General features: G+C 44.1%; 1 protein-coding gene across 1 annotated transcript in view; it reads left to right on the forward strand.

The window, feature by feature from the left end:
- RASGEF1B (RasGEF domain family member 1B) overlaps positions 1-18,623 on the forward strand; it is a 60,440-nt gene extending 41,817 nt beyond the window's left edge. The window contains exons 5-14 of the mRNA XM_070948205.1: positions 4,142-4,354; positions 4,799-4,873; positions 6,329-6,424; positions 7,588-7,690; positions 9,023-9,102; positions 10,221-10,316; positions 10,650-10,745; positions 13,732-13,855; positions 15,791-15,863; positions 17,021-18,623. Coding sequence (XP_070804306.1) covers positions 4,142-4,354; positions 4,799-4,873; positions 6,329-6,424; positions 7,588-7,690; positions 9,023-9,102; positions 10,221-10,316; positions 10,650-10,745; positions 13,732-13,855; positions 15,791-15,863; positions 17,021-17,045 — 981 coding nt within the window. The 3' untranslated portion in view covers positions 17,046-18,623. The remainder of the gene's footprint in view (positions 1-4,141; positions 4,355-4,798; positions 4,874-6,328; positions 6,425-7,587; positions 7,691-9,022; positions 9,103-10,220; positions 10,317-10,649; positions 10,746-13,731; positions 13,856-15,790; positions 15,864-17,020) is intronic.
- Positions 18,624-18,938: the final 315 nt, after the last annotated feature.

The following is an 18,938-nucleotide window of genomic DNA, read 5'->3' on the forward strand; positions in this document are numbered from 1 at the left end:
ATTTATGACGGTTCCAGTGTCCCGGGATCATGTAATCCCTTTTTGTGACCTTCTGACAAAGTCAATGGGGAAACCAGACATGAGCAGGGGTGAAATCCAGCAGGTTCTGACAGGTTCTGGAGAACTGGTAGCAGAAATTTTGAGTAGTTCGGAGAACCAGCAAATGCCACCTCTGGCTGGCCCCAGAAGTGGGGTGGGAATAGAGATTTTGCACTATCCGTCCCCTGGAGTGGGGTGGGAATGCCCACCAAGCCACACCCACCAAGCCACACCCACAGAACCGGTAGTAAAAAAATTTGGATTTCACCACTGGACATGAGCCTTGGTGGTGCAGTGGTTAGAGTGCAGTACTGCTGCCTGCTGGCTGCCTGCAATTTGGCAGTTGAAATCCCACCAGGTTCAAGGTTGACTCAGCCTTCCATTCTTCCGAGGTCGGTAAAATGAGGAGCTAGATTGTTGGGGGCAAGAGGCTGACTCTGTAAACCGCTTAGAGAGGGCTGTGAAGCAGGGATGAAATCCAGCAGGTTCTGACAGGTTCTGGAGAACCGGTAGCGGAAATTTTGAGTAGTTCAGAGAATCGGTAGCGGAAATTTTGATTAGTTCGGAGAATCGGCAAATACCACCTCTGGCTGGCCCCAGAGTGGAGTGGGAATGGGGATTTTGCAGTATCCTTCCCCTGCCACGCCCACCAAGCCACACCAAACTATGCCCACAGAACCGGTAGTAAAAAAATTTGAATTTCACCACTGCTGTGAAGCACTGTAAAGCGGTATATAAGTCTAAGCGCTATTTCTATTTCTATTCACTTAACAGCCATATTACTAACAACAACCACAGTGATTCACTTGGCAAATGTGGCAAGAAAAGTAATAAAATGAGACTACCGGAATTCTACTTTAATGTTTTTTGACTAGAGTTATCATAGCCCAGAAGCATCTTCATTTTTGCCCCCTCAGTCCATCTGCCGGCATTTTTAGCAGTCTGCAGATGTCTGAGATTTCACCATGCCTGGCTGTTGTTGAGGTAACTAGACAGGGGTCAGCAACCTGTGGCTCTGGAGCCGCATGTGGCTCTTTCATCCCTCTGCTGTGGCTCCCTGTTGCTGGTCAACTCCACAATTGATAGGGATTTCGGTTAGGATAGGCAGAGGTAAAAGGATGCCGTGCTAGGAGGAGACTATGATGGGGGAACCAGACTTCTGGTTGGCTCCGGAATTGAACGGGGGCTTCCGGTTAGGACCTTTGTGCTTCTTGAATGTTAAGGTTGCCGACCCCTGGCCTAGCGTGAAAGACAACCCTCGTTATGGTCTCCCAATTCATCAAGGTCCTTCATTCGCCTTTTATTGTCTTTTCACAGCTTGAGCCCAACCTTTAATCAAATGTGAGTTTTGATTTAAGCATAAAAATATAAAAGGACTTGACATATATACAGTATAAATATTTTATTTATTTATTTTTGCGATTTATATGCCGCCATTCTCCCGAAGGACTCAGGGCGGCTTACAACAACACTCAATAGTACAAATCGCAAAATAACAAAATAAGTTAAAAAACCCTTAAAAACCATATTTAAAATTATTACAGTTTGTGCAACCCCTAGCAGGTCAATTTATTTGACGGAAGAGCCACGTCTTCAGGTCGCGGCGAAAGGAGAGGAGGTCCGGGGCTATCCTGAGCTCGGTGGGCAAATCATTCCAGAGGGTCGGCGCTCCGACAGAGAATGTGCTCTCCCTGGGGGGCCGCCAGTCGACATTGTTTGGCCGACGGCACCCTGAGGAGGCCAGCTCTGTGGGAGCGCACGGGATGGTTGTCAATATCCGTTCTCTCTCACACAGCATGGATGTAAATGAGAGGTTATCCTCCAGATTGGAAGTCGGTTTTTATGGCTTTCTTGTTAAAGTTACATCATAGCCTCAAAAATGCTGGCAAGTCAGTTGTGTTGGAAACTCAGCTTGCGCAAACGATGTGGTCACATAGCCACAAGCAAAGTCTGTTGAAGGAAGAGGTTAAGCTAGAAAAAGAAAGAAAATTAAAGCTGTGGTTTTTACTGGAAGGGCCTATGGTGGACAACTTAATTGGAATCGTTTCATTTTTTTTTTCCTGTCGCTTTAATTTCCATCCCCACTTTTTCTTTTCTTTTCTTCTCTTTTCTTCTTTTCTTTTTCTTTTTCTTTTCTTTTTCTTTTCTTTTTCTTTCCTTTTTTCTTTTCTTTTTCTTTTCTTTTTCTATCCTTTCCTTTTTTCCTTTTCTTTCTTTTCTTTTCTTCTTTTCTTTTTCTTTCTTTTCTTCTTTTCTTTTTCTTTTCTTTTTTCTTTCTTTTTCTTTCCTCTTTTCTTTTCTTTCCTTTTTTCCTTTTCTTTCTTTTCTTTTCTTTTCTTCTTTCTTTTTCTTTCCTCTTTCTTTTCTTTTTCTTTCTTTTCCTTTTTCCTTTTTTCCTTTTCTTTCTTTCCTTTTCTTTTTAAGGGATAGGCTTACAAAACCATGCTTTTCATAGTTCAAAGAGGCAGTGCAGATGAGTCAGAAGTAAATTTAATCCTGGATCTCCATTTTAGCTTCCTCTAGTACCTGCCTAATTCTTTGCTTCCCCTTTTTAAATAATTGTATTCATCAGAAAGCTCTACTTGCATGAACTTGTCTTCTGCACAGTGAGCTTCAAAGCATAATACAGGTAGTCCTTGACTTACAACCCTTTGGTTAGTGACTGTTTGAAGTTGCAGTGGCGCTGATCTAAGGCACTGGTTGTGTCTACAGAACAGGAAATGTGGCACTTCTGCCCACAAATTGGAAAAGTGCTCCAGTTGATTTTTATCTCCATTATGACATCCCAGCCTTCGTTTTCCACCCCTTTCTATATGAATAAAGTAATGCCTATAGCACTGTCTTGAGAAAATAAGAAAACATCATGTTTTAAAAAAGGGTTTGATTTAACAGTTGTTTGCTAATCAAGCTAAGTCAAAGTATACGTACGTAGCTCACCGTTTTTGGTTACTTTTTTTGGTATTTCATCTAATAATTCCAAGAAGAGTAATAAGAAAAAGAAAGCCACAGTGCATAAAAAAATTGGAGAAAGAGTAAAAACAAAAGTTAAAACAGAATTCTGGGTTTAGATTCAACTAGAAATCGTGATTGTTGGTGTTTAGAAATCTTCAAAAGATTGTGGTTTCCAATTCTCTTTGGTGGTAAAGCAACAGAGAGCCAGTTTGGTCTAGTACAGAGGTCAGCAACCTGCAGCTCCAGAGCCGCATGTGGCTCTTTGGGCCCTCTGCTGTGGCTCCCTGTCAGGAGATCCCATCACTGGCTAGCCCCACCCCTCGCCCTCCCCTCCCAGTCACTCCTCGCCTGGCCTGAGAAGGTAAGGGCGACAGTAGGAGATGGAGAAGCGGCCAGGGCAGGGAGATACAGAGAGAGGGGGAGAGAGAGAGAGAGACATAGAGAGATACAGAGAGAGAGAGGGAGGGAGAGGAGAGAGAGAGATGTCAAAAGGATTTTGTGGTTCCTAGTGTTTTTTAACAATGGGTTCGCTGCCCTAATGACCAGCTGGGTAGGCGTGGCTAGGGGGGGTCATGTGACTGGTGGAAGTGAGTGACATCGAGTTGGCCACGCCCACCCAGGCTTTGTGGTGCCCAGTGTTTTCCTTTCTGTGGGAAACGGGCCCAAATGACTCTTTGAGTATTTAAGGTTGCAGACCCCTGGTCTAGTAGTTAAGCCACTAGGCTAGAAAACAGGAGACCATGAGTTCAAGTCCCACCCTAGCCATGAAAGCCAGCTGGGTGACTTTGAGACAATCACCAGGAGACCGTGAGTTCAAGTCCCGCCTTAGCCACGAAAGCCACCTGAGTGACTTTGGGACAACCTCTTCCTCTCTCAGCCCAATTCACCTCACAGGATTGTTGCTGTGGGGAAAATTGAAAGAGGAAGCGTGCTGGACATGTTTGCCACCTTGAATTATTTGTAATATAATACGTAATATTAAAATTAATCAATAAAAAATAAAGGGAGGGTACAAGTAAAACGTGACTTCATGATCGGAAGACATCTTCTGGCATGCTGTTATGTGGAAGCTCCGCCAACAGAAAGCATTTCAGGTATTCACAAAAAACGATGATCCCTTTTCATTATTTCTCTTTCCATCTCTTTTCAGGCCTATCGAAAAAATGTGCAGCAAGTCATCCAGAGCCTCATTCGTAAGCTGGCCTCTCTTAACCAATACGAGGAAGTTCTTGCAAAAATCAATGCTACTTCAACCGATAGGCTGACGGTATTAAAAACCAAACCCCAGGCCATCCAACGAGATATCATCACCGTCTGCAGCGATCCTTACATGTTAGCCCAGCAGCTCACTCACATAGAGCTAGTAAGTGTATTCCCTCACTGTGTATTTGACTCTTCCTTGATCATTTTTCTCTGTGGTCTTCTACAAAGGGAGGCGCAGTGGCTCAGTAGTTAAGACGCTTGGCTTGTTAGCTGGAAAGCTGGCAGCCTGGGGTTTGAGACCTGAGCGCTATGCGACGGGGTGAGCTCCCATCCTTGCCTCAGCTCCTGCCAAATGTGGTTCGAAAGCATGCAGATGCAAGTAGATAAATAGGTACCACTTTGGTGGGAAGGTAACAGCACTCCGTGAAATCGCATGACTACGGAAATGTCTTTGGACAGCGCTGGCTCACTGGCCTTGAAAAAGAGATGAGCATCGCCCTCTATGTTCAGCAAAGACTAGCGGAGTAAAATCCGTAGAGACTCCTTCACTTTTACTTCTGTAAGGATGAACGTTGACCATGAATGGAATTTTTCTTTCTTTCAGGAGAGACTTAGTTACATTGGACCACAAGAATTTGTCCAAGCGTTTGTACAGAAGGACACCCTGGACAATGAAAAGGTGAATAGCAGGAACAATGATAAACTGTGGTAAAAATTTCATATGTACATAGGTGTGTCTTAGTGCACACAGTTTTGCAAAAGTTTCTCCCCAAATCATGAACTTTTGTGGAAGTTAAGTATGGATTTCAATGAAAAATGATGTTGGTTTGTATATTATAAAATACAGAAAGTGCATACAGGTAAATTGGCATTAAAATATTTGCCCAGTAAATGTGTCTCTGATCTCCAATGTTAACCTGCTTAACTGGATGTTACATGTTGGATTACTGGATCTTCTGATTGATGCTACTTCTTTGTTGTGGTATTTTATATTATTATGATTTGCAATACTATAGGGCAGTGATAACTAACCTTTTTTCTCGTTGTGTGCTGAAAGAGTGCGCACGCACACCGACAGAACACATGTGTACCGGCACCCATAATGCAATGTGCCCCCCTGCACATGCCCACGCAACCCCCCCATGTCCCCCCATGCATGCGCATGTGACCCCCTGCCCCCCGTTTTTGGCTTAGCAGGCCTCCCTGCAGCCTCCTGGGCCCAAAAATGGGCTGTGGGGGGGCGCATTGCTCCCCCCATGCCCCGTTTTGGGCCGAGCAGGCCTCCCTGCAGCCTCCTGGGCCCAAAAACGGGCCCTGAGGGGGCACACTACACCACCACCGCACTTCCCTGGCGTCCCCCGCGCATGCGTGCACGACCCCCCCCGTGCACATACACGCATCTTCCACAGGTGCCCCTCCCCCGTGCATCCCGAAAATCAGCTGGCTGGCGGGAGGCGTGCACGAATGCGCGGTGGAGCTGAGCTGAGTGACGGCTCGCGTGCCCACAGAGAGGTGCCATAGATTCGCCATCCCCGCCATAGGGTGATTTATGATTGCCCCTTTCTGACATGTTATTTCAACTTCCCAAATGACCGATGACCCTGGGATCTGCTAATGGTTTGTCCTATCACTAAAGGAAGTCCTTGACTTACAACAGTTCCTTTAGTGATCATTCAAAGTTACAACGGCAGTGACTTATGACCATTTTTCACATTTATGACAGTTGCAGCATCCCCATGGTCACGTGATTTACATTTGGACACTTGGCAACCTTAGACTCACATTTATGATGATTACAATATCCCAAGGTCATGCAATCCCCTTTTGCAACCTTCTGACAATCATAGTCAACGGGGAAATCAGATTCATTTAACAACTGTGCTATTCATTTAATGGCTGCAGTGATCCCCTTAACCAACGCGAACCAGAAAAGTTGTAAAATGGGGTAAAACTCACTTAATAAATGTCTCACTTAGCAACATAAATTTTGGGCTCAATTGTCATAAATCGAGGACTACCTGCATTAATCAGTAATCAGCCATATTTCATTTCTGAGCCCAAATTGGCTTGGCCAGATGCTACCAATTCTTTAAATTTGTGAGATGTGAATGCCTGGTTTTTGTTTCCTTCTCAGAGTTCTTATGGAGATCGGAAGAAGTCTCGGAATCTGGAAGCTTACGTGGAATGGTTCAATAGACTGAGTTATTTGGTTGCCACAGAAATCTGTATGGTAAGCAAAACTGTTCATTGGTCTTCCTTCTGTACGTGGTGCACTTCCTTCCTTCCGCTTTGATCAGACCACGGCGTTCTGACCTAGGCTCCCTTAACAAGCAGGAGGCAGGAATTACTGGCAAAACCTCTTCTATTTACACGACTGTGAATTATGTTTATTCACAGTCAGCAAGGTTTGTCCAAACAGTTTTTCTACACACCTTATCTCGTTTGGCAAACTGCCACGTAACTTGTTTCTAACTGCAGTACAAGGCCAAACTTGGCACAGAGTCTCTCAGAGTCACGGAATGAACGAATTGTTTCCTGCAAAAGCCCACTCCCTGTTCACTCTTTTATTTCCTATGGGAGGGACCAATCACCTCCAAGGTGTGGCTCTACTCCCGAGTCGACCCTGCTTTCTGAGTTGTTCTTGTCTTCTGGCAGCTCTGTGCATGCACACACTGGGAATGGGCTCCAGCTGTTCCTCTGCCTCACTGCTGTCTATCTCCCTCTCTGCCTCCGACGCAGAGCCCTCGTCCGAGCTTTCCCCAGCCCCCAAGACTGGCCCAAGTTCCTCCCCAACCTCCTTACTGGCCGCTGGCCGGCTACAACACACAGAAGCCAGCTGGGAGCTATATTCTATGCACAAGATTGTATGGTACAGAAGTAAAACTCGAATGTTCAACTTTACTTGAATGTTCCTCTGATGTCCCTGCTTACTCCACGCAAGGAATATGTGCAGGTGGGTGTGTTTTTGGAAAGCTGACAGCTCAGGTTTGAGACCCGAGTGCTGTGCGACAGGGTGAGCTCCCGTTCTTGCTCCAGCTCCTGCCTATCTAGGAGTTTGAAAGCATGCAAATGCGAGTAGATAAATAGGTACCACTTTGGTTGGAAGATAACAGTGTTCTGTGTGCCTTTGGCATATGGCCATGGTGGCCACATGACCACGGAAATTGTCTTCGGACAATGCTGGCTCCCTCAGCCAAGAAACAGAGTTGAACATCATGCCCTGAGAGTCGGACACGACTAGGCAGGGAAACCTTTACTTTTGACTCCAGCCTGAAATGTAACTCTTTCTTTAAAAGTTAAAAATCAGTGCTCTAAAAAGCTCAGAAGAGTTCCTTCTTCCCATTTGGACAAGTTCTCAGCTAAATCCCAATGTTGTGTTTTGCTCTCTCGCAGCCTATAAAGAAGAAACACAGAGCAAGAATGATAGAATACTTCATTGACGTCGCTCGAGAGTGTTTCAACATTGGCAACTTTAACTCTTTAATGGCTATTATTTGTGAGTATAAATAAGAATGCTTTCTATCCCTTTCCTTTATGTTTTGCTTTGGAAAAAAATGCTTAGATGTTTCTCCTTCATCCAATTCTGCCCCCAAAGCTTCTGGATCATGTTGGATAACCTGGAAGCCTTCACATTTGTTAGGATTCCTGGGATTTCTAGGAATTTTAAGTCTTAAATCGGTGTTTCTTGGAGAGACACGGTGGCTCAGTGGCTAAGACAGCTGAGCTTGTCGATCGAAAGGTTGGCAGTTCAGCGGTTCAAATCCTTAGCGCTGCGTAACGGGATGAGCTCCCGTTACTTGTCCCAGCTTCTGCCAACCTAGCAGTTCGAAAACACGTAAAAAATGCAAGTAGAAAAATAGGGACCACCTTTGGAGGGAAGGTAACAGCATTCCGTGCGCCTTTGGCATTTAGTCATGCCGGCCACATAACCACGGAGACGTCTTCGGACAGCGCTGGCTCTTCGGCTTTGAAACAGAGATGAGCACCGCCCCCTAGAGTCGGGAACGACTAGCACAAATGTGCGAGCGGAACCTTTATCTCACCAGTGTTTCACAACCGTGGCAATTTGAAGACGTGTAGACTTCAACTCCCTATGCTGACTGGGGAATTCTGGGAGTTGAAGTCCATACATCTTCAGACTGCAAAGGTTGAGAAAAACTGCCTTAACATTATGAAAAGTAATAGAGTAGAGAAAGGAACTCTTGATCTGCCTCTTTGTCTCTTCTTTCTCATCTTCCCCATAGTGACATTTCGGGCCCAAAACATGTCCCTTGCCCAGCTTAGTTTTTACTTCATTGATGAATCTTTGCGAAGATGGAAAACCCAGCCAGGATCCCTCACAGAAGCTGATAATGCATGGCCTGCATTAAAAATGGCTGCCATGTTTTAAGGCTTTGGCTTCAAGATGAGTTTACTTAAGTCTCGTGTAAATAGGACTTGTGAAACATTTTTCATAGCTTACTATATACATGTCCTTTGGTAGGAAAGCCAAGAAAATCCACCACAAATTTCTCTTGAAACAGATTTCTATTAAAGGAGTTGATAGCTAGAAATCTATGCCCAAAATGCTTATGAATCATGAGTCTAGAAAGGAATATAACTTTCTAACATGCTGTCTATAGAAATGTTATACCATTTTGAAATGGTATATTTTGGGATCATTTGTTGTAATTGGATAAAAATAAAGACATTTGGAAAAAAGTAGATATCTTAGTGGTTGGTTAGTTTTTTTTCCTCATTTTGGGAAAAATTGGCCTCAAAATATGGCTGTGTGTGTTTTAACTCTTATCTCTGATCTTCTCTTTCTCTCTACACTTTGAAATAAAAGCTGGAATGAATATGACTCCTGTCTCCAGATTAAAGAAAACTTGGTCAAAAGTCAAGACTGCCAAGTTTGACATTCTGGAGGTAAGTCTGACCTTTTAATCTGAATCGTTGCTATCCGATTATCTATGGAGATTGTCGGTCATCCAGGTCATGGTTGTCCCAAAAGTGCTTTCAAAAAGGCAACTGGACTTTGTTTTTCCTTGAAGACTTTTCACTTCTCATCCAAGAAGCTTCTTCAGTTATCCAGTTGTACAGAAATACTGAGTTGTTGTGGTTGCTGCAACTTCTTTATGATTCCGCAATGAATTTATTGTCTCCGATATTAGTTCTGTTAAAAGGGAAAACCGAATAAATATCCTGAGTGCATTTTCTTAGCCGGATATACTGTTAAGTGGAATGCTACGTGAGATGCTATGGCTCGATATATTGAGACTGCAAAACCCAGAATTCCCAGCCTGCATGAACTTAGGTTGGGAATCCTTAGAATGAAAAGAAAGAGCAGGGGTGACATGATAGCAATCTTCCAATATTTCAGGGGCTGCCACAAAGAAGAGAGAGTCAAGCTATTCTCCAAAGCACCTGAGGGTAGAACAAGAAGCAATGGGTGGAAACTAATCAAGGAGAGAAGCAACTCAGCACTAAGGAGAAATTTCCTGACAGTTAGAACAATTAATCAGTGGAATTAATTGCCTCCAGAAGTTGTGAATGCTCCAACACTGGAAGTTTTAAAAAAGAGATTGGATAACCATTTGTCTGAAATGGTACAGGGTTTCCTGCCTAAGCAGGGGGTTGGACTAGAAGACCTCCAAGGTCCCTTCCAACTCTGTTATTCTGTTCTAGTCCCAATACTTTTCAGGAAGATACCATACTGGATTTTGATTTTTGAAAATGGATCCTTGTATTTACTGATTCATCCGTTGCCACTTTCAAATAATTTTGATCATCGGCACTTTCAGATAGAAATGAAATTTTACGATTATTTGCTTCATCTGATTTTTTTCCTCCCCAGATTTGGTTAGCTTTTTTTATCCATAACCTGTTTTGACTCTTTTACTTTAAAACTGTTCAGTGACTGCTTTGTATTGGAAATGGTCTCCCCAGATTAAAAGCTGGACTTCTAAAGCAATATTTTGATGCAATTTTACGGTTTCTGACACAAAATTCTAATTCTCTACATTTCCACTTCTCTTTTTTTCTAGCATCAAATGGACCCTTCCAGCAATTTCTACAATTACCGCACAGCCCTCCGTGGGGCAACTCAGAGATCTTTGACAGCTCACAGCAGCAGAGAGAAGGTATGGTCCAAGAAAGAGATAAGTACAGGAAGTCTTTGACTTACAAACATTTGTTTTGTGACTGTCTGAAGTTACAAAAGTTTCGTGTCTTTTCTTTTATGTACACTGGGAGCATATGCACCAATTCAAATTCCTTGTTGTTTAGCTTCAGCGATGGCCTCTCTTGTTGTATGTAGCTTTATGGACAGCTACCTCTGTCCCAAACGTGATGCAGTTCATTCATTATTTGTCCCGAACGAGATGAAGATTTCCCGCCCCCCTCCCTCTTGTTCTAGTGACAAGTCTATTGCTAATCTGGATTGTGTTTTTTTTTTTCTCCCTTCCTTCCTTTAGATTGTGATCCCATTTTTCAGCTTGCTTATCAAGGACATTTACTTCCTCAACGAGGGCTGTGTCAACCGCTTACCCAATGGCCATGTCAATTTTGAAGTAAGTGAAGCTTGCTCGGGGTTACCAGATTTCTCTCAAACTTTGACCTCGTCAAATTAAATGCAGGAACAGAAAGCTTCATCTAGAGTTTGGAATGCAGGTGCAGGAACTTTGTACGGGTTACAGTACATCAAGGCTCTTGACATGTTTCCTTCCCTTCCAACCATGATTTTTTGAAGAGCCCTATCTCCTCTGAGCATGTCCAAAATGCCTTGTTTTCATTGACAAAGCACTGGTCTTTTCTTCCCCAACCCACAGAATTAAGGAATAGTCCTTAATACACAAAACTACACACATGGTTGGAAAAAATAGTAAAGCAACACGTACATCTAAAGCAGTGGTGAAATCCAAATTTTTTTTACTGTAGGCGTGACTTGGTGGGTGTGGCTTGGTGGGCGTGGCAGGGGAAGGATACTGCAAAGTCTCCATTCCCTCCCCACTCCTGGGGTAAGAATATTGCAAAATCTCCATTCCCACCCTACTCTGGGACCAGCCAGAGATGGTATTTGCCAGTTCTCCGAACTGCTCAAAATTTCCACTACTACTTCTCCAGAACCTGTCAGAACCTGCTGGATTTCACCCTTGATCTAAAGCCAGAAATATTTTTGTTGGGTATTCTACCAGAAAAGTATAATAAAGGGAATACCGTGTTTCCCCATAAATAAGACCTCTCCTGAAAATAAGTCCTCCCCAAAAATATTTAAATGCATGCGCAGCTGGTCCCTGCCATTTCTTCTGGTTAGGGTTAGGGAGAGAGAGCTGGAAATCAGGTAAGACGGCAAGAAAAGCCCCGCCTTGCTCCACATGCCCCAAAATAATAAGGCCAAGCGCTTATTTCAGGGTTGAAAAAAATATAAGACGGGGTGTTATTTTCAGGGAAACACGGTACATATTTAATTTTACATGTGTTAACTGCAGCTACAATTGTGTTTGCGCAACAACGGGAAAATGAAGCGATCCCTACAGATGAAAATGTGATAAAAAATATTAAAATGTGCAGAAATGAATAGACTAACATTCAGAATTAAGGAGAAGGAAGAAACTGAATACTTTTTAACATGGGATTTGTTTTATCAATGGTTAACCAGCAGAAACAGAAGTTAGAAACTTAAAAAAGCGTAAGGAAATGATTAACTACATTGAAGATTTATTAAAATGGATAAGCAAATATGTGATTATCATTAATGTTATGAATATTATTATTGTTATTATTACTATTTCTTAAAAACTGTACTCAGACAACACACTGTTTATATAGACATTGAATTTTTATGTTTAATATTAAAAAAAAATATTTAAAATAAAATAATTAAGGAATAGTCCATCCTTATAGACACGAAGGAACAGGATGAGCAGAATTACAAAAGGCAAGGGTTATAAGGACTCCTTGGTGCTCTCTGAGCTTGGTTGTTTTCCTTGTCGATGTTTGTTTACCCAAACTAGGTAACGTCATCGGTACTGGAAGGGGATGTTGTGACCGAGGCCCACGTAGTGATTACTAAATACAATTCAGTCCTGAACAAACTTATTTTATTAAAACAGCTGAGAATTAATTCATTCTCAGTTTAGTCCAAACCAAATTCTTCATAACCAGTCCTACGGCCTTATCACCAACCTTTGATGTTTTTGGCAACCTGCCAAAGGCTTTTCTTGGCAAAAACCCCACAAAGTTCAAGAGACTCTGACAAAAAGCACAGGAATCAATGTTGCTTTTCTACAAAGAACCCAATGGCTCGTTGCTGCTCTTTTAAGCCTTCTGGGAGTGGCCAATCATCTCCTGGCCTTACTCCCAAGTTGTCCTTTTTTCTTCAGCTGCTCTTGCCTTTTGGCAGCTCTGCGCATGCATGCACTAGGAACAGGCTCCTCCTGTTCCTCTGCCTCTCTGTTATCTGCCTCTGGAGGCTCTGGAGTCCACGCATCGCTCCCAGATGGCCCTGGCCCCATCTCTGCCTCCGACGCAGAGCCCTCATCCAGGCCTTCCCCTGACTCCAGGACTGGTCCATTGTCCTCCCCAGCCTCCTCACTGTCTGACTCCGCTGCCAGGTCCGCAGGCTGCTGGCGGATCACAACAGGGGAGTGGGATTTGCTCTCGGTTTATAATCTAGTGAATTGCCCTGTCATTATTGGTGGGAATTGTCCTGGAAATTTTTTGCATGGGCTGTTTATTGTTAGCTATGTACCATAGCCAAACAAACTAACAATAAACAGCCAAACAACCTCTAAGACTACCCACCACCACCACAACAATTCACTAGAATATAAATTGAGAGCAAAGCCAACTCCCTTCTAGCATTGGTGATGTTACTAGGGTAGCGGGTGGGTTTCACTTATCTTTACCACCGGTTCGCCGCGTGTACACTCACTTTGTGTGTGCGCATGCTGTCCGCGCATGTGCCTGGCCTTCTGCGCATGAGCTTTGTTCGTTCATGCGCTTTCTGTGCATGCGCCCACCCTCAAAAACGTGCCTAAATAGCATGACTTGGAGCCAGGGTGGGTGAATGGGCCCGCAACTGCCGCTACCGGTTTGCCCGAATTGGTGCAAACCGGCTGAATACCACCTCTGTAGCAGTGGTGAGTTGCCCCTGGTTCGGACCGGTTCGCAAGAACCGGTAGTAAAACCGGCAGGAGTTCCCACCCACCGCCCTGGATGTCGTCAACAGCAATCTGCGCATGCACAGAAGCAAGGCGTGCATGCTCGCTTCGCTCACGCACTCGGCGCGATCCCGTTGCAAATCGGTGGGCAAGGTAAGTAGAACCCACCCCTGCTCTGTAGGGTGGATAATGAAATGTCTGCAAGAAAACAAACCAAGCTCAGAGAGCAAGGACCCCTCATGTCAACCCTGAGCTGCAAATACTCTCCTTTATCGCAACCGTTTCGTGATCTGTCCTTCTGAAGCAGAGTAATCAACCGTATTGCCTTGTTTTTAATGGATCCCTTTTACCTGCTTAGCTCATGTGCTTTTCCCGTTTTGTTCGTTCCTTGCAGAAGTTTTGGGAATTGGCTAAACAAGTGAGTGAGTTTATGACCTGGAAGCAAGTGGAATGTCCTTTTGAGAGGGACCGGAAAATCCTTCAATACCTGCTCACCATTCCAGTTTTCAGTGAGGACGGTAAGAGAAGAACACCTGTCATTGTTCAGCATGTCCCAAAGGTGTTTTTTTTTTTTTCAAGAGGCAATTGGACTTTCTGGTTTTTCCTTGAAGACGTTTCGCTTCTCATCCAAGAAGCTTCTTCAGCTCTGAAGAAGCTTCTTGGATGAGGAGTGAAACGTCTTCAGCTCCGAAGAAGCTTCTTGGATGAGGAGTGAAACGTCTTCAGCTCCGAAGAAGCTTCTTGGATGAGGAGTGAAACGTCTTCAGCTCCGAAGAAGCTTCTTGGATGAGGAGTGAAACGTCTTCAGCTCCGAAGAAGCTTCTTGGATGAGGAGTGAAACGTCTTCAGCTCCGAAGAAGCTTCTTGGATGAGGAGTGAAACTTCTTCAGCTCCGAAGAAGCTTCTTGGATGAGGAGTGAAACGTCTTCAGCTCCGAAGAAGCTTCTTGGATGAGAAGCGAAATGTCTTCAAAGAAAAACCAGAAAGTTCAGTTGCCTCTTGAATAAAGCACTTTGGGACAACCATGGCCTGGAGGACTGAGAATCTCTGTAGACATATTCAACATGTTGTATATCAGTGGTCCCCAACCTTTTTATCGCCGCGGCCCGCTGAGTGCGCGCAGGGGTGGGGGCACGGCCCAGGAGCTTTTGCGCACGGCCCAGGAGCCTTTGCGCTGCAGCGTTTATGTCCCCCGGCCGCTGCGCGGCCCGGTGCCAGGTACTCCACGGCCCGGCACCGGTCCGCGGACCGGGGGTTGGGGACCACTGTTGTATATGACAGCTATTTTGATACACAGGGTGATACGTAATTGCCTACTTTTATTTTCCTTCTGACTTCCAATGCCACAGGCTGTGGCACAGATGGAAGCAATGGGTGGAAACTAATCAAGGAGAGAAGCAACCTAGAACTAAGGAGAAATTTCCTGACAGTTAGAACAATTAACCAGGGGAACAACTGGCCTCCAGAAGTTGTAAATGCTCCATCCCTGGGAGATCGGAAAGCCAATTTGCTGAAATGAGTTAGGGTTTCCTGCTTGAGCAGAAGGTTGGACTAGAAGACCTCCAACTCTGTCATCCTATTGTTTCTTGTTATTAGATTAGTCTTGCCTTGTCTTGAACTGATTGGGCAGTTTACAACCACACAACACCAGGTCCTTGCATTAGAAAAACACCAAACTTCCTAGGTTAAAAATTCCCCTTCATCGTCTTGCAGATCTTAGCATTGCTTCCAAAATCATTTTTGGTGCATCTCCCAGGCTTTTGGAACAGTTTTTCAGAGCATTGAAGGGAGAAGGAGGAAGCAGCTAATCAGGAGTGGGCTGCTGGGGGTTCGTAGGGGTTCGGGAGAACCTCTAGCTAAGATTCTGTGCAGTTTGGAGAACCCCCAAATCCCACTCCTGGCTGGTCCCGCCCACCCCACCCCTCCCCTTACAGGAGTCCCCAAACGGGCTGGTTTAGATGCAGGTAAGTGCAGGGCGCACAGAGGGCCTTGGGGAGGGCGAAAAATGGGCCTACCGGAAGTTTGGGAAAGCCAGAATAGGCCCGTTTCTCCCGGAGGCTCGAGGAAAGCCTCTGGAGCCCGGGGAGGGCAAAAATCCCCCCCCCCGGTCAGTGCAGGAGACCGACTAGGCCACACCCACCATGGCCATGCCCACCCAGCAACCAGGCAGAGAACCCCTTGCTAAAATTTTTGAAGCCCACCCCTGGCTAACATGGCTTCCATTCCTTCCGGATGAGAATAATAAGGATATTCATAAGAACCTTGAATCTCACTTATGAGCTATTACGTGTGCTCCAGTTCACGCAAGCTTTTAACCCCATTAGAAATGAGAAAATTATTTCCCCTGAAGACGTGAGGACCACGCATTTGAAAAGATACGGCGTTGCTATCCCACTGGGAACATAATTAGAAGATGCCTGTAATGCTCATCTTGTCTTTCCTTCTGGTTGTAGCACTTTATTTGGCCTCGTATGAAAGTGAAGGTCCAGAGAATCACATTGAAAAAGACAGGTGGAAGACACTCAGGTGAGTGCTTGAAGGTTTCCAGTGTCCATAAACGGGCTGAATATTTCTTCTTGCATTTGAACTCCTTGCTACCAATGCTTTTTTCTGTTGGGAGAATAATGGCGAATAGCAAATAATAGCGATTTAGACTTATATACCACTTCATAGTGCTTTATAGCACTCTCTAAGTGGTTTACAAAGGTCAGCATACTGCCCCAACAATCTGGGTAATAGTTTTGTCAAGATGGACAGCTGAGTCAACCTCGAGCCGGTCAGGATCGAACTGTTGGCATGTGGCAGTTAGCTTGCAGTACTGCATTCTAACCACTGAGCCGCCACAGCTGTTTATAGGAGCCATGGTTCTTTATAGAATAAGAATGATAGGTATCATTTTGCTTTAGACAAGTATTCCTCGACTTACAACCATTCATTGAGGGACCATTCGAAGATACAACAGCACTGAAAAAAGTGACTTATGACCATTTTCACACTTATGACCATTGCAGCCAAAGTCACATGATCAAAATTCAGACATTTGCAACTGGTATGTATTTATGACGGTTGCCGTGTCCCAAGGTCATGTGATCCCCTCTTGCGACTTTGGACAAACAAAGGCAATGGGGAAGCCAGATTAACAACCGTGTTACTAATCAAACAACTACATTGACTCACTTAACAGCTGTGGCAAGAAAGATCATTTGTCAAGTGAGCTTTGGCTCACTTAGCAACAGAATGTCTCACTTAGTAACAGAAATTTCAAGCTCAGCTGTGGTCATAAGTCGAGGACTACCCTGTTTCCCTGAAAATAAGGCCCAGAAAATAAGTCCTAGCGTGATTTTTCAGGATGCTCGTAATATAAGCCCTACTCCCAAAATAAGCCCCAGGTAAGATTGTCAGCCAGATAGGCGTATTTAGTACCGTATTTCCCCAAAAATAAGACCTAACCAGAAAATTAGCCCTAATGCATTTTTTGGAGCAAAAATTAATATAAGACCCGGTCTTATTTTCGGGGAAACACACTACCTGTATATCTTTCTCTTAAAGTATGCAGACTGGCCCTGATGGCAGTTCAGATGAATGCAGGACTTACCGTTGGCCAAGCAATTGGCTAACTCACATGAGTGTCGTCTTGATATTCTAATGGAAGGTCTTCCTTCTCTGTTTGACTTCTCTTATAGGTCCACGCTTCTGGGAAGAGGTTAAGGCGTGACTGGGTGCTTTCCACAGTTGCTGCTATGATCTTGACATGGGTTCTTAGGATGAAGGCCATGGCTGAGGTCGCTTATTTATTTACCCATCCCTCCACTCCTCCTCTTGACGACCAAGAGGCGCGTTTTTAAGTTATGAGAGCTAAATAGTTGGTGAAGAGCAAGTCGGGACATGATGCTGAGAAGAAAGCCAAGCTGACATGAAGTCAGGCAAGGCAGCTTTCTCCTACCCACTGATTGTCAGATGACATGGCCAGGTGGGTGGCATGCGGTTGATCAAAGAGAACCCAGTGAAGAAAGCCTTTTGAAGATCGGAGTCTTAACTGTGAATCATTTTGAAGCACCCTGGATGGGATTTCCCACCCACCCCCTTCCTCATCCCATCCCCACCTGCAAATGCCACTCATCAGATTCCAAGTAGAACTCCACCTGGATTCCAAGTAGAACTTCCCTTTGATCTATCCAAGGGCAACTGGACTGTTTCAGATGCCACATGAGCTGAGGAAGATTTTCGCTGGTGTGATTCTTGTCAGAAAAAAAAAAATCTAGGAACTCTTGCATTTTTCCCTTGAGGGGATCATGGCTCACGACCGTGTTGTTGTGAGGTTCCTAAGATGTTCAGCTATTTATTATGAAAAGGGACATAAGTGCTCTGGATTTTTTGTTTGTTTGTTAGTTTGCGAGTTAGCTGCTGGTTGGCCAACTCAACACTAGACATTATTTGGAAGTTTAAAATATTAAGTTCAGCAATAGCGCTAGGAGAAGCAGAGGCTTAGAAAACTAGGTAGCAAATGTAGCTAAACTATGTAGAAATTCCGATCCCTTCCTCTTCAATGTATTATTGTGCTGTTTTGTCATCTGGGCACATCTGCGCTACAAAGCCAACTGAATTAGGCATGAAACCAGTTTCATTCCGTGACTTTCTCCAAAGAGCCTGAGAAATTTTGGATGGAAATCCGAGTTCAATTTTGAAAGAAAGACCCCCGTTGGAATAAAGCGGGGACTCCGGCTTTTGAAGGTCGTTCATCGATGGGGCCTCTAAACTGGCTTATTATAGAATTTTTTATTTCCAAAACTCATTCATTGGAGAGCCAGAATAATAGAGGTTTGGAACTGGGCTTACATTTTGTAATGTGGATTTTCCCCAAAATGTCTGTATTTTTCTGCGTCTTTTTCTCCGCTCTCTATATTATTGAATTATTTGGTTTTGTTTTCTCCTCGAGAGGGGGAGGAAAAAACCCCTGCTGGGATTGTAGGTAGATATATAAGTTATGATTTTGTAGGGTTTTATTTAAATGTGCGGATATTATCTAGCAATGCTGATTTAAAGTCTGAAATCCTACAGACCCATTGAAAGTTTCTCCTAGCTGAGTCTATAAACTCCATGGTGTTTTGTTTTGGGGTTTTTTGCTTCAAGAACCTCTGAAAATTGCTTGGACTACAAAACAAGTCCTGTTATGTCAGTAGTAGCTCTGAATGTTTAATCCCCATATTGCCCTCCCCAAGAAATTCTGAAAAATGAAAAGGACCCCCCCCAGTCCGTTAACAAGTGATAACCAGAAAAGGGATTTGTATGAGATATGCTATTCCTCGAAATTAATAATAAATAAAAATACATCGTTTGATTGTTCTTCATTTCTTGCAACTTGTGGTTTTGTCGGTGAATTTGCGCCTAAGGTCCAGTAACACATACAGCTAGTCCTCATCTTACATCTTACAGTTCATTTAGTGATCGAAGTTACCACAGCACTGAAAAAAAGTGACTTATGACCGTTTTTCACACTTCGGCAGAAGAGGTTGTAAAAAAATGCTTTTAAAAGCCTCTGATGATCCCAGCTGAGCCGCGCGATCATCAGAGGCTTTTTTTTTTTACTTTTAAAAGCATTTT

The sequence above is a fragment of the Pituophis catenifer genome, unplaced genomic scaffold (genome assembly GCF_029215685.1).
Source record: "Pituophis catenifer annectens isolate HBS135680 unplaced genomic scaffold, rPitCat1.0.hap2 SCAF_8, whole genome shotgun sequence".
NCBI lineage: Eukaryota > Metazoa > Chordata > Lepidosauria > Squamata > Colubridae > Pituophis > Pituophis catenifer.